Source organism: Chiloscyllium plagiosum, chromosome 19 (assembly GCF_004010195.1).
Source record: "Chiloscyllium plagiosum isolate BGI_BamShark_2017 chromosome 19, ASM401019v2, whole genome shotgun sequence".
In the NCBI taxonomy this organism is placed as follows: Eukaryota; Metazoa; Chordata; class Chondrichthyes; order Orectolobiformes; family Hemiscylliidae; genus Chiloscyllium; species Chiloscyllium plagiosum.
Window position 1 is genome coordinate 51,722,742 of NC_057728.1, and position 13,691 is coordinate 51,736,432.

The 13,691-nt window shown below is 41.3% G+C and overlaps 2 protein-coding genes across 2 annotated transcripts in view; one reads left to right on the top strand and one right to left on the bottom strand.

The window, feature by feature from the left end:
- LOC122559803 (synembryn-A-like) overlaps nt 1–13,685 on the top strand; it is an 18,622-nt gene extending 4,937 nt beyond the window's left edge. Inside the window, exons 4-5 of the mRNA XM_043709860.1 lie at nt 805–924; nt 13,251–13,685. Of these exons, the coding sequence (XP_043565795.1) occupies nt 805–924; nt 13,251–13,371 (241 nt within the window). The 3' untranslated portion in view covers nt 13,372–13,685. The remainder of the gene's footprint in view (nt 1–804; nt 925–13,250) is intronic.
- LOC122559802 (synembryn-A-like) overlaps nt 9,261–13,691 on the bottom strand; it is a 21,630-nt gene continuing 17,199 nt past the window's right edge. The window contains exon 6 of the mRNA XM_043709859.1: nt 9,261–9,336. Within this exon, the coding sequence (XP_043565794.1) occupies nt 9,276–9,336 (61 nt within the window). The 3' untranslated portion in view covers nt 9,261–9,275. The remainder of the gene's footprint in view (nt 9,337–13,691) is intronic.

Consider the following 13,691-nt stretch of genomic DNA (forward strand, 5'->3'; position numbering starts at 1 on the left):
CATTGGCCCATCTGGTCAAGATCCTGTTGTATTCTGAGGTAACCCTCTTCGCTGTGCACTACACCTCCAATTTTGGTGTCATCTGCAAACTTACTAACTGTACCTCTTATGCTCGCATCCAAATCATTTATGTAAATGACAAAAAGTAGAGGACCCAGCACCGATCCTTGTGGCACTCCACTGGTCACAGGCCTCCAGTCTGAGAAACAACCCTCCACCACCACCCTCTGCCTCTACCTTTGAGCCAGTTCTGTATCCAAATGGCTAGTTCTCCCTGTATTCTGTGAGATCTGACCTTGCTAACCAGCCTCCCTTGCTAACCTTGTTGAACTCCTTACTGAAGTCCATATAGATCACATCTACTGCTCTGCCCTCATTAATCCTCTTTGTTACTTCTTCAAAAACCTCAATCAAGTTTGTGAGACATGATTTCCCATGTACAAAGCCATGTTGACTATCCCTAATCAGTCCTTGCCTTTCCAAATACATGTACATCCTGTCCCTCAGGATTTCCTCCAACAACTTGCCCACCACTGACATCAGATTCACTGGCCTATAGTTCCCTGGCTTGTCCTTCCCACCCTTCTTAAACAGTGGCACCACGTTAGCCAACCTCCAGTCTTCCGGCACCTCACCTGTGACTATCGATGACTATCCAGAAGAAAGTGGATGAAGATATCAACAGGGGAGGGAGCTGTTTTATTTCTGCTGCCGTTTTAAGAAAATTAACTCTTGTGTTATTTGGAATCAAGTGCATGTAATGTCAGTTTGCTAGGTGGTGACTGTTTATCATTTGATTTCCAGTATTAACCCCATCACTGGTCATGTGGAAGATCCAATGCCCAATCCAATGGATGGAATGACAGAGGAACAAAAAGAGTATGAAGCGATGAAACTCGTCAATATGTTTGACAAGCTGTCCAGGTAACGTGATCATTTCTTCCTGATATTGCTGCTTATAACACAAGGCAATATCAGGTTTCATTAGTGGGTAAAAACCTAGTATCGGGGGACAGAGTTTAAAAATTAATGGGTATGCCATTTAAGATGGAAACAAGAAACGTTTTTTTGAGGGTCAAGTGTTTTTGTAACTCTCTTCACCAGAGAGTAGTGAAGTGGGATCATTGAGTATTTTTAAGGTAGAGGTAGACTGGCTCCTTTGTTAATCAAGAGTCTGTTGCTGTCAGGATAAGCAGGAATGTGGAGTTGAAGACGCAATCATGTAAGTCATATACTTATTAAACAACAGAACAGGCTTGATAAACTGAGTGGCCTACCATCATATCTTTGTATACATTATTTGATCAGCAATATGCCTCCTATTCCAGTATTGAAAGCATATTTGTCAGACTTTACTTATTTTCCCACTAAGGTTTTGACCAGTATCATGTTCTCCTTTACCTGTTTACACTCATTGCTCATATTTGCTGGACTGTATTTGGCTGTTTTCCTTGATTGTTATGATAGTCCAATGCAGTGCTATTTTTTTCTGGTGTGACCGTGTTTTCATGCTTCAGACTTAGCGTCACCATGAGATGGTGAACCTTCAGTATTTGAACAGAGTTGGTTGGGGCTTGTTGAGTAGTGGTAACAAAGGTGAAAGAAATTAAGTATACTCCTGATCTCCGGCTCCATGCAAAACACCATCCCCATTCCAAAGATGTACAGATTGGGTGGATTGGCCATGCTAAATTGCCCATAGTGTCCCGGGATGGTAGTTTAGGTGAGTTAGCAATGGGAAGTGCAAGGTTCCAGGGATAGGGTAAAGGGGTGTGGGTCTGGGTGGGATACTCTTTGGAAGATCAGTATGGACACGATGGACCAAACAGCCTGCTTCCACATTGTAGGGATTCTATGATTCTATCTGTCTATCCCTTCAGACACATCCCTCTCCATCTTGCCCTCCCTTAGCCAACCATTCTATCTCTTCCTCCTTAATCCGCAACCTGTCCATTTCTGTTGTGAGTCAGTTGATGAAAAGTTGCCCAGAATGAACATTTCATACTGACTTTCTCACAGCAGGAAATTGGGCATCGGTAACCAGGCAATTAGGCTACACACACCCAGTGGAAAAAACGATGAGCAATTCGAAAGCTGTCACAGCCATTAGAAATCAGTCCAAGTTCCACGGCAGCCATTGCTGTTTCGGTGCTCAGGACCCCAAAATCTTATATTGCAACCCCATTGGGTATCTCAACGCACATTTTGGGAAACAATGTTTCAACACAATTAATATAGACAACAGGTTTCCCTTTTATTTGGTCAAATCGACTTCGAACTTCTTAGCCTGCTTGGCACACCCTCCTCATTCCTGAAGAAGGGCTTATGCCCAAAACGTCGATTCTCCTGTTCCTTTGCTGCCTGACCTGCTGCGCTTTTCCAGCAACACATTTTTAAGCTCTGATCTCCAGCATCTGCAGTCCTCACTTTCTCCTTCAGAACTTCTTTACCTATTTAGTACTAATACAGCTTGACTATGGGTGTGAGCAGGGGAGACTGAACTATTGGGTACTTTCCTTTCGCTGAACATGTGGCTGCCTGGGAACGTTGTGAAGATGGTTTTGCCTCTGCCTCTGGTGGAGAGAGACAGCTGTTTGAATCTTGCTGTTAGCGGAACTTGGCTGATAACGATAAAACTTGTGTTTATTTAGCACCTTGAGCTGCTTAACCTTTTGATTTATCCATTTCATTCTGCCCAGTTAGTGAAGGAACACTAACTACTGGGGAACAAATTGGTATTTTGTGAGACGTGAAATTGATTAGGCGTTGTGGAAAGATAAAATTAAAGCGAGCAGAGGAGGCTCAAAGATTGCTGCAGGAATTGAGGAAATAGCAAGAACCGCCAGAGTAACTGCAAAAAGGCAGCAATGGCAGGAAAGGAGTTACATAGCCCTTTTCCTGGCACATATCAGGTACTTGACTCCAGTGGATCACTTTCTGAAAAGCAAACACCATTTAAACATAGTATGGAGAAAATAATGACATATAAAGGGATTACAGACCTGGAGAGACAATGATAGGACTTGGGGTGCAACAGAATGAGAGAGTGCCAGTATGGATACTATAACTGATTCTATGATTCCATGTGGACAGTGGGGAGAAGAGAGTGAGATTCCACCCTCGGGTGACTGTCTCTGTCTCTGTCTCTGTGAAGTCTGCACATTCTCCCCGTGTCTGTGTGGGTTTCCTCCCATGGTCCAGAGATGGATTAGCCATGCGAAATGCAGGGTTACGTGGATATGGTTCCAGGTTGGGATGCTCTTTGTGAGGTCAGTTGGACTTGATGGGCCGAATGGCCTGCTTCCACACTGTTAAGGATTCTGTTCTATTCTATTCTAATGCTGCAGAAGGTCATCAGATGGGTGAAGTGAATAACACAGGCTGTTGCTTCTTTTAAGAACCCAGTTGAGGAGCTGGATTTCAGTAACATTGAATAATTCAAGTGAATCTTGCACTCATTCTTGGAAGACAGTAACTCATTCTTGGAAGGCAGTAAATCAGTTAATCTATAGAAAAGGTGAAGAGTCCAAATTGCATCATTCATAGTCAATTTTAAGGACCTTGCAAAGGGATCTGTGCCAAGAACAGCCAGGAATATACATGCTAAATTCATGCCTGGATATTGTAACTTGAAGTACAGGAAGCCAGAGTGGGTGTAACCCATTTTAGACAATCCCAGTAGGAGATTTTAAATGCTTCAAGTACAATTGATTTTGTGTATTCTGAATTATGGTCAGATCTATTTTAATTTCTGTCACATTGTTATCAGAGCTCAATTTAAACCCATGCCTCACAGCACCAGGGATTCAGGTTCAAGTCTAGCCTCAAGTAACTGTCTATGTGGAGTTTGCACATTTTCCGCATGTTTATGTGGGTTTTCTCTGGGTGCTCTGGTTTCCACCCATGATCTAAAGATGTGCAGTTCAGGTGAATTGTCCATGCTAAATTGCCCATAGCATTCAGTGATGTGCAGGTTTAGGTGCATTAGTCAGGGATAAATCTAGGGTAATAAGGTAGGATAATCGGTCTGAGTGGGTTACTCTTCAGTTGGTGAGGACTTGTTGGGCCGAAAGGCCTGTTAACACTCTCACTCAAGCGATTCTATGATTGTATGATTCAAATTCAAACTGTTGGATAAATGTTTGAAAAATATGCAGGACTATGAAGAATGTGTAGTACAGTGCATTTGGTTTTGAATTGCTCTAGTGAAGAGCTTGTACAACACATGGGCCAAATACCTTCCTCCTGATTGGCAAACATTCCAGCTTCATTAATGCAATCTGTTAATCAGTAATGAAATTCTTGTCACCTTCCATCACCACAATTCCCAAACATTGTGCATAAAACTTAACATCATTTGACTAAACTTGATTTTGAAATACTTCTGTGATCTGGCTAATTTCACCCTTCCTCTTTGTTTAAGAAGTACTTCACACTGATTACTTTGTCCAATTTCATACGATAATGCTGAATGTTCAGCTTATTTTAGTTGGTGATAATGTATAGAAAGTAGGGGAGAGCCTGTCTTGAATGTGGAAAAAAAGTTTTAGTAAGTGCGATAAATACTAAATCTAAGATAGTTGAGCGTCTATTTGCACATAAAAATACTTAAGTTCTTTTTGTGTTTTGCCATTTTTAATAACTACTCACAAGGTAACATCTTACAAACATTAGCAGCAAATGCACGCAACATCAATCAGTAACGATAAAATGGCAGGTTACTGTTTTGGGTGAGTCCCTTTAGTCAGAAGTCAAGCAATTTGGTTTTTTCTGTTTTCTATTGATCAAATATGACCTCTTGACATTTTGTTGCAATAATGAGAGGGATGGGGCTACTTAGTACCTTGAGCCTGTTCTGCGATTTAAATTAAACCCTGGCTAATATGTACACTAACTCCCTCTAACCATCTTTGCCCCATACCCCTTAATACATTTGACTAACAAAAATCTGTCGTAATTTTAAAATTAATAATACATCAGAATGATTCCTTGCCAACCTACTCCCCAAGACTGGAATGTCTATAAATTAGTGCGGACCAATTAACTTCAGCCAGACATAGGATGGAAACCCGCACAAAGGTTAGAGCTGAGAGGATATAGCAGAACCTGTACTACTGTCGACTGCTCTCATTATGAGCACTGGTTTAATTAACAGATCATTGAGGCCGACAGTACAGCTTTGAGTTTTTCTTTCTTCAGAATCCATCTCACAGTTGATGCCTCATGAAAAGGTCGCAACTATTGTGTGGCACTCAATTAGAGAAAGATGAACAAGTCCCTCCAACACTAACCAAAGTGTTTTACCCAGGGAGAGTGGGGTTCTGCTTTGTTAAGTTGGCAAAGGTACGAATGGCATAATTAATTCCAGGTATTGGTACTGACAAACGTACAACAGACCAGAAAGATTGTGGTACAAAAGATCTAACTCATAGTCATAATCAAACTAAATGGCAATGCGAAGATGTAACCTGCATCAGTGAAAAGGGTTCTCGGGAAACCTGAAGGCGCAGATAGGAATGCAAGCATCCAGCTCCTTAATTGAGACTCCTTTCCACAAAGCCACTCTAAAGATGATGTTTTATTTATACTGAATAATTAGCAAACTGAACTGGAATGTGATGCTGGTGGCTATATCAGAGGCAGGCTGTAGGGTGTTTGTTCTTATTTCTCAGGATGTTGGTGCCTTTTTCTACCTTCTAACAGATCAGGTTTATATGTCAGTACTGTTTGAAATAAATGCATTCACATTCAGAATTACAAATCATGTAAATGTCAGTCTGATGGCCAGCTTCTGTGTTCATCCAGTTTACACACATTCCCAGAGTTTTTGACAGTGATAATTCACAACTCTGTTGACTATATTGGACTGCATAAAATAATCGCCTTAATTAAATCTCTTAATCAATTCACCTAACAAAACATTGTATTTATGCTTTCAACTATGTAAAACATTCCATGGCACTTCACAAATGTTACTGAATAGAAGTTAACTCTGAGGCATGTAAGGTGAGACTGAGACAAATGACCCAAAGTTCCATCAAAGTGGTAATTTTTAAAGAGTTTCTTTACAAAGGTGTAGGGAGGGAATTCTGGATCTTAGGGTGCTATTTATTTTGGAGAATAAATGGGGGAATCAGTACAACCAGCAGTCAGTATAGGTCATTGAGCACAGGAATAATGGATGAATGAAACTTGAGATGAGCTAGTGTATGGGCAGCAAAAGTTTTAGATGACCTCAAGTTTATGGAGGGTAGAAATTAGAATGTCAGCCAGGAGTTAATTAGAATTCCTAAATCTAGAGGTAACAAAGGCATGCAAGACTAATTTATTTGTGATGTGTAGCAGTTGCCTATCCCTGACGCCTAGGTGATGAGTTGCCTTGTTGAACTGCCTCAGTCCTCTGAGTCATTGTACACCTATGATATTTATAGTAAGGGATTTTGACTAACCACAATGAGGAATGATGGTATATTTCCACATCAAGTTGGCTTAGAGGGAATTTGCCCTTGCTAGTGTTTCCATGTGCATGCTACCCTTGACCTTCTAGTTGATAAGAGATTGTAGATTTGAAATGTGGTGTATTAGGGGCCTTAAGGAGCTACTGTTAATTACAGACCCTTCTGCCACTGTGGTAAAGCGATGAATGGAGTATCAGTCAGGTGAACTATTTTCTTCTGGACGGTGCCGAGCTTCTTGAGTGTTGTTGAAATTGCATCATTAAGGAAGTGGAGAATATATCATCAAACTCCTGACTTTTACCTTGCAGGTAATAAAGCTGCATGAGGGAGATAGGAAGTGAGTTACTTGCTTCAGAATTCCTGGCCTCTAACCCGCTTTTGTAGCCACAGTACTTGTATGGTTATCCAGTTGTTAACTCCCAGGGTGTTGATTGTGGGATTCAGTGATAATAATACCATTAACTATCAATGATTTGGATTCTGTCTTGTTTGAGAGAGTCATTGCTCAGTACCTTTGCAGTACAAATATTGCTTGCCACTTATCAGCCCAATCTTGGATGTTGTTCAGATCTTGATGCCTATGGAATGGACTTCTTCAGTATTTGGTGCTAAACATTGTGCAGTCATTGACAGAAATCCCCACTTCTGACTTGATGATGGAAGGAAGGTCGTTGATGAAGATTGTCGCTGTAGATGCTTGGACAGAGGAGAAGACCCTGAATAACTCTGCAGAGATATCCTGGGGCCGTGATGACCGAATTTCACAACCACGACCACCTTTCTTTGAGCCAGGTTGGACTCCAAGCAGTGCAGAGTTTTCTCCATTTACTCCAGTTTTACAGGGAGTAGGACGTCTTGGTTCGACACTTGGTCAAATGCTGCATTGATGTGAAGGATAGTCGGTGTCACATTGCTTATAGTGTTCAGCTTTATTGATCATGTTTGGGACAAGGCTGTAGTGGGGGCAGAAACCTGACGGAACCCAAACTGAATGTTAGTGAGGAGGTTACTGCTGAGTAAGTGCTGTTTTGTAGCACTGTTGATTACCCCTTCTGTTACTTCTCTGATGGTGAAGAGTATGCTAATAAGGTGATAATTACTGGGTTGGATTTATCCTTTTTTTTTGTGTTGTTAAGTATCCTTTTTTTTTAATTTTTCAAAATTATCTGCACTTTCAATGTCTTGCTAAGCAATGGCCTTGCAAATGGCTTAAGTAGCAGCTGTAATTGAAACTGACTTTGTGATCAAGGCCTTAAATTCACAAGCTCCCAAAATTAAGGTCTATCAGAAAGCCCAAACAAAGAAGTCCAGAGACCAACCTTGATTATTCCTTGGGCCTCATTGTCATTCTGGTGATCAATAGACAATTAGACTTTAAGATCTGACAGTGACTAGTCAAAGCCTAGCTAGTGGTATAAAGCGGCGACCCACAGATAAGCTGGGCAGGGGATAGTGGTAGAGGGAGAGTTGTTTAGGAGGAGGGCAGTGACATTTTTAAAAACTGCTTAGTTGAATTGGGATCTGAGGTCTCCAGTTGCATATTTAATGACCCAGGTTTAGCTTGACTGAACTATTTCCTTTGATTTAGCAACCCACGTAAGGCTGCTGGACCAGATAAATAAAGTGCTCAGAGGTTGCTCTGATGTATTGGTGATGTTCTCGTGGATATCTTCAGCATGTTCCTGAGTTGTGTCATAGTTCCAACATGCTTCAAGGCCGCTACCATCGTCCCCGTGCTGAAGAAGGCGTCAGCCCTGTTTCAACGGCTACCGCCCTGTTCTGCTTACACCCATCATCATGAAGTGCTCCGAGAGGCTCATGATAAGGCATATTAAGACCCTGCTGTGCCCTTCACTGGACAGCCTGCAATTCACATATCAACCCAACTGCTCAACAGATGATGCCATTTCTATCACCCTCCATCTGGCCCTCACCCACTTTGAAAAGAAGGGCACCCACGTCAAACTACTGTACATAGACTTCAGTTCTGCATTTAACACTATCATTCCTCAGCACCTGATTGGAAAGCTGAGTCTGCTGGGCCTAAATGCCTCCCTTTGTAACTGGATCCTGGATTTCCTGACTGGGAGACCTCAGTCAGTCCCAATTGGGAACGGTATCTCCAAAACCATCACACTGAGCACAGGGGCCCTTCCAGGGCTGTGTACTCAGTCCACAATGTTCACCTTGCTCACACACGACTGTGCAGCAATGCACAGGTCAAATCACATCAAGTTTGCTATGGTATGACTGTAGTGGGTCTCATCAGCACGAACGACAAGTCAGCATACAGAGAGGAGGTGCAGAGGGTAACGGACCAGTGCAGAGCCAACAACTTGTCTATGCTGGACATCGACAGCTCCCTTGTGAGATCATGAAGAGCACCAAATTTCTTGGTGTCCATTTAGTACAGCATCTCACCTGGGCGATCAACGCCAGTTCCATAGGCAAGAAAACCCAGCAGTATCGCTAATTCTGCACAGACTGACGAAAGCTCACCTCCTACCTCCACATCCTCACCACATCCTACCCTAAGCTGCTGCATCACTGCCTGGTTCGGGAATCACACCATCTCAGACTGTAAGACCCTACAACGGATAGTGAGGACAGCTGAGAAGATCATCGGGGTCTCTCTTCCCTGCATTACAGACATTTACATCACACGCTGCATCTGAAAGGCAGAGAGCATTGTGGAAGACCCCACACATCCCTCACTCAAACTCTTCTCCCTCCTGACATCTGGCAGAAGATACCGGAGCATTCGGTTTCTCACTGCCAGACTGTGCAACAGTTTCTTCCCCCAAACCATCAGGCTCCTTAACACAATATGATTGGACTCTTTTCCCATCTGAAATCCTTCGTACAATCCTTTGAATTGCTGCTAGAAAAATATCTATTATTTGTCAATCTTTTATTGCCGTGTAACTTGCGTGTTTTGCAGTTTTTATGCACTTTATGCCGTGTACGAGTGTGTAGCACTCTCTGTCGTGGAGGAACGCTGTCTCATTTTTGCTGTATCAGTTGTATATGGGTAGAAATGTCAAAAAAAAAAAGCTTCTCACGCTCACACTCACTCTGTCACTGTCTGAATGTGGAGTTATGATCTGAAGTTAGAACTAGAGCCGCCTTGGGCCTTGTCAAGAAATCCTTCTTTAAGCAAAGAGTAGTGGAAATATTGAAAACTACCTCCCGTAAGGTTGTGGATGCTCGGGATCATTTGAAGACTTTAAAACAGATTGATCATTTCTATTGGTTAAACATCAAGGTTTATGGTGAAAGCTGAGAGAAACAGGGTTGATGCATAGACAGCTAGGATCTACTTGAATGGTAGGAATAGGCTTAATGAGCCAAATGGCCTAACTGTTCCTCAATCAATGTTGTGATCAACCATTTTGTGTCTTTTGACTTAATTTAAATAGACATTCAATATGTAGCGTTCCAACCTGAACTGTGAAACCTGCACAAGCATCATTCCCCTTGACAGTTTACATTTACACCCTAGTGGCAGTCTGGCCAAGTCCCAGCTTGCTATTATGGAGCACTTTTCATTTGACTTTTATACTGGTGAGTTCACAGATGTTGCAGTTGCTTCGGCTCTGAATGATTGTGTCCAGGTTTTGGGCAGTTCCTGGCAATAGCCCGATGGGACGCAGATGCAGAGTATTGTGGCGCCCCTGATGTAGAGCAGAAGAAACTGCACAGAAGCTACAGGCTCAAGCAAGCATCTTTCTTATTTTAAGTTCATGTAATGATCTCTGCCTCAATAGCCACTCTTTCATCTCGTTTGTTATGGTTGGCTTGGGAAATGAAGGGATTAGAACTCATCCCAAGAAAAGTGAGATATGTAAGATCTGGTTCAGCACTATTATTTAAAGAAAAGGAACCGTGTTTAACCAATTTACTGGAGTTCTGAGGAAGTAAAGTGCTGTGAATAAAGGGGACCTGGTGGACATACCATATGGGGGATTCCTGATTTATGGGTATCTGAGATACAAATGTGAACCCATACAGGGATGTAACTTTAAACAGCTCCTGAACAGCCACTTTATGCTGTCCTGCATTATATTTCACTTACGTACAATTTGACTTATAAATGGACGCAAGAACAGACCCATTTGCAACCCGGGGACTGCCTGTACTTAAAATTCAAGAAGATATTTGACAAGATGTCATATCAATGGTTATTGCAGAAGATAAGAGGTCATGGTGTAGGTGGTGACAAATTGGTAAGGGTTGAAAACATTGATTTAAAAGGAAATAGTGAGTGTGTATAAATGGGTCATTCTCTGCTTGGCAGGATATGAAAGTGGTGTGCCACAGGGATCAGCACTATAAGGCCTTGACTTTTTACAATTTATATAAATGACTTGGCTGATGGAGCAGAAAGTACAGTTGCTAAGTTTGCTGATACCACAGGCAGGAAGCCATAAGGAGGCGACAAAGGGTATAGGTAGGTTAAGTGAGCGGCAAAGAACTGGCAAATAGACTAAAATGGGGAAAATGTGAAATTGCCCATTTTGGTTGGAAAAAGAAAAGTGTCAATTGTGAAAAATGTAGACCTCTGAGATGCAGAGGAATTGGGTATCATTGCACATGAATTGCACTAGGTTAAAAAGCAGGTACAACAAGTAATTTATAAAGCTAATATTATGTTGTTTATTAAGAAGGGACTTGAAAACAAAAATAGGGATACCATATCTTAAATGTGTCACTCATGCCCTGTTTAACTGGACTAGTATTGGTCTGCTTTCTAAAGGAAGGTTTACCGGGCTAATACCTGGAATTACTGGCTTATCTTCTGAGGAGAGGTCGGACAAGGTAGGTTTGTATCCACTAGGTTTTTTTGTATTCACTCAATGGCAGTGGGTGTCACTGGCTAGGCCAAAATTTATTGCCTTTACATTTACAGTTGTAACAAAATACAGTTCAGAATTAACTATATTGCTTTGCGTCTAGAGTTGCATGTAGGCAGACCAGGTAAGTATAGCAGACTACCTTCCCTGAAGGACATTAATGAATCAAATGTGTTTTTCTAAACCAGTGATTTCATGGTCATCATTAGATCTTAATTCCTTATTTTTAATTGAATCCAAACTCCGCCATCTGCAGTGGTGGGATTCAGATTCTGGTTCCCAGATTATTACCAGAGTCTCTGGATTAATAGTCGAGCGATAATGCCACTGGGCCATTGCCTCCCCATATTTAGAAGAGTAAGAGGTGACTTAATTGAAACCCGAGGAGTCTTGGCCATGGTATATCTGGAAAGAATTGTTCCTCTTGTGGGAAGATATCAAAGGAAGGCATTGCTCTTTAAAAATAAGAGGTGACTATTTAAACAGAAATAATTTTTTTTCTCCCAGTGGTCATGAGTCTTTGAAACTCTCTTCTTCAAAGGGCAGTGAAAGTAGACCTTTGCCTTTTGAGGAGAGTTCTAGTGAAAGCAGTGTCTTTGGATGCTTTTAAGAAAGCGGTAGGTAGATTCTTGATAAGAAAGGGCCTGGAAGGTTTTTAGATTGGTAGGAATATGGAGTAATCTGATCAGCCATGAGGTGTAAATCTACACCTTCTAACTTGTATATTTGTAAATGGGAAGTAAGGAACAGGTCGTGGATTTCCAATATCTTTCCTGCTAATGTGTGATCGGTGTGCTATAAGGTTAGGTGGAATGAGTGTGAACTTTGCTTGCAAGTCTGGAGTATGTTGAACATATAATGACCTGTTGATCATAGACACTTGATCAGCACCTCATCTATCACCTTCACCATTCAGTTCCTCCATCACAAATGCACACAAACAGCACTGTGTAGCAATATACAGAATACACTGCAGCAACTCACAATTCAACAGCATCCTCCAACTACATGAAATTTATCATTTAGAAAGATGAGGACAGCATACACCTGGGAACGCCACCACTTGTAAACTCTCCTTTTAGCTATACACGTTCCTGACTTGGAAATACGTCATCATTCCTTCACTGCTGCTAAGTCAAAATCCTGGAACTCCCTGTGAGAACTACGGCTGTACCTACACCCAATGATCTAAAGGAATTCAAGAAGGCAGCTCACTACCTCAAAGGGCGTTTGAAATGGATAATAAATTCTGGCCTTGTCAGTGATGCTCATATGACATAAAGCAATGTGGAAAATACTTAAATTGAGAGATGTGTGTGAACTCTGAAATTTTAAAGTTTTAAACCATAAACTTCTAAAACTTTTAATGCACGTTATTAGACATTTTGTGTTATATTTGTGCATACTGCAGCTTATGCTTTTGATTAGAAAATCATCTTTAAGGCAGGCAGAACACAGGATAGATATAATTGGATTATCTGTGAAGAAGTACAAAAAGTTCCCTTTGAAGAGATTAAACTGACTGACAATTTTATAATTAAACTCTCCTAAACAATGACGATATGAGATGGGCTTGCCAGTCTGAATCCACTGGAAAATACTCAAAGATCACTAGAATTCACACAGGATGCATTTTGGAAGACAAGATCATTTGATTTACTCAAGTTAAATCTATTCTGAGAGAGTGTTGAGCACAGAAGTTGTGTTGCGGATGCTGGGGTGACAAGTTATGTACAGCAAATACCATGGAGGAGGCCAGCGACTGAGATAGTGGTTTTTAAATCTGTTTATTAGGATTTGACTTTGCATTTAGAACCACTAAATCAATTCTGGCATAATGATTTGTTTGGAAAATATTCTGACTTACTATTGAAAGCTTTTGGTAAGCAGTAAAGTATGAACCTAACCATTCATGAAAATTATCTTTTCTTTCCCCCAGGGAGCAGATAATCAAACCAATGAGGGTTAAACCAGATGGTACGATAGGTCCATTGGAGGAAGCAGCAAATGAATACACCAGTGATCACAATTCCACTTCAGATTCTGATGAAAACATCTAGCAGTGCAATTGAAATCCCTTTACCAAACTCAGCCTACTATTTTCACAGTATACATTTGTCAGTTGGAGAAAAAAATGGTTTGCAGCATGAAATGCATTGGGTATCTGTAATGGTGTCTGATAGCTGTCCAGAAAGACGGCCTTTACCAGCAGAGAAGAGGTTTTCTATTTTATTTCTTCCACACTATATTTATACCATCATTTGTAAAGCCAGAGAATGCTCAGTTTTCTAATATTATCCAGTTCCGTAACTGACAGCATGAGCACACTACCCAGGAAGTCTGTTATTTCCCTGACCTGTATTGGAGTTGGAATAAAAGG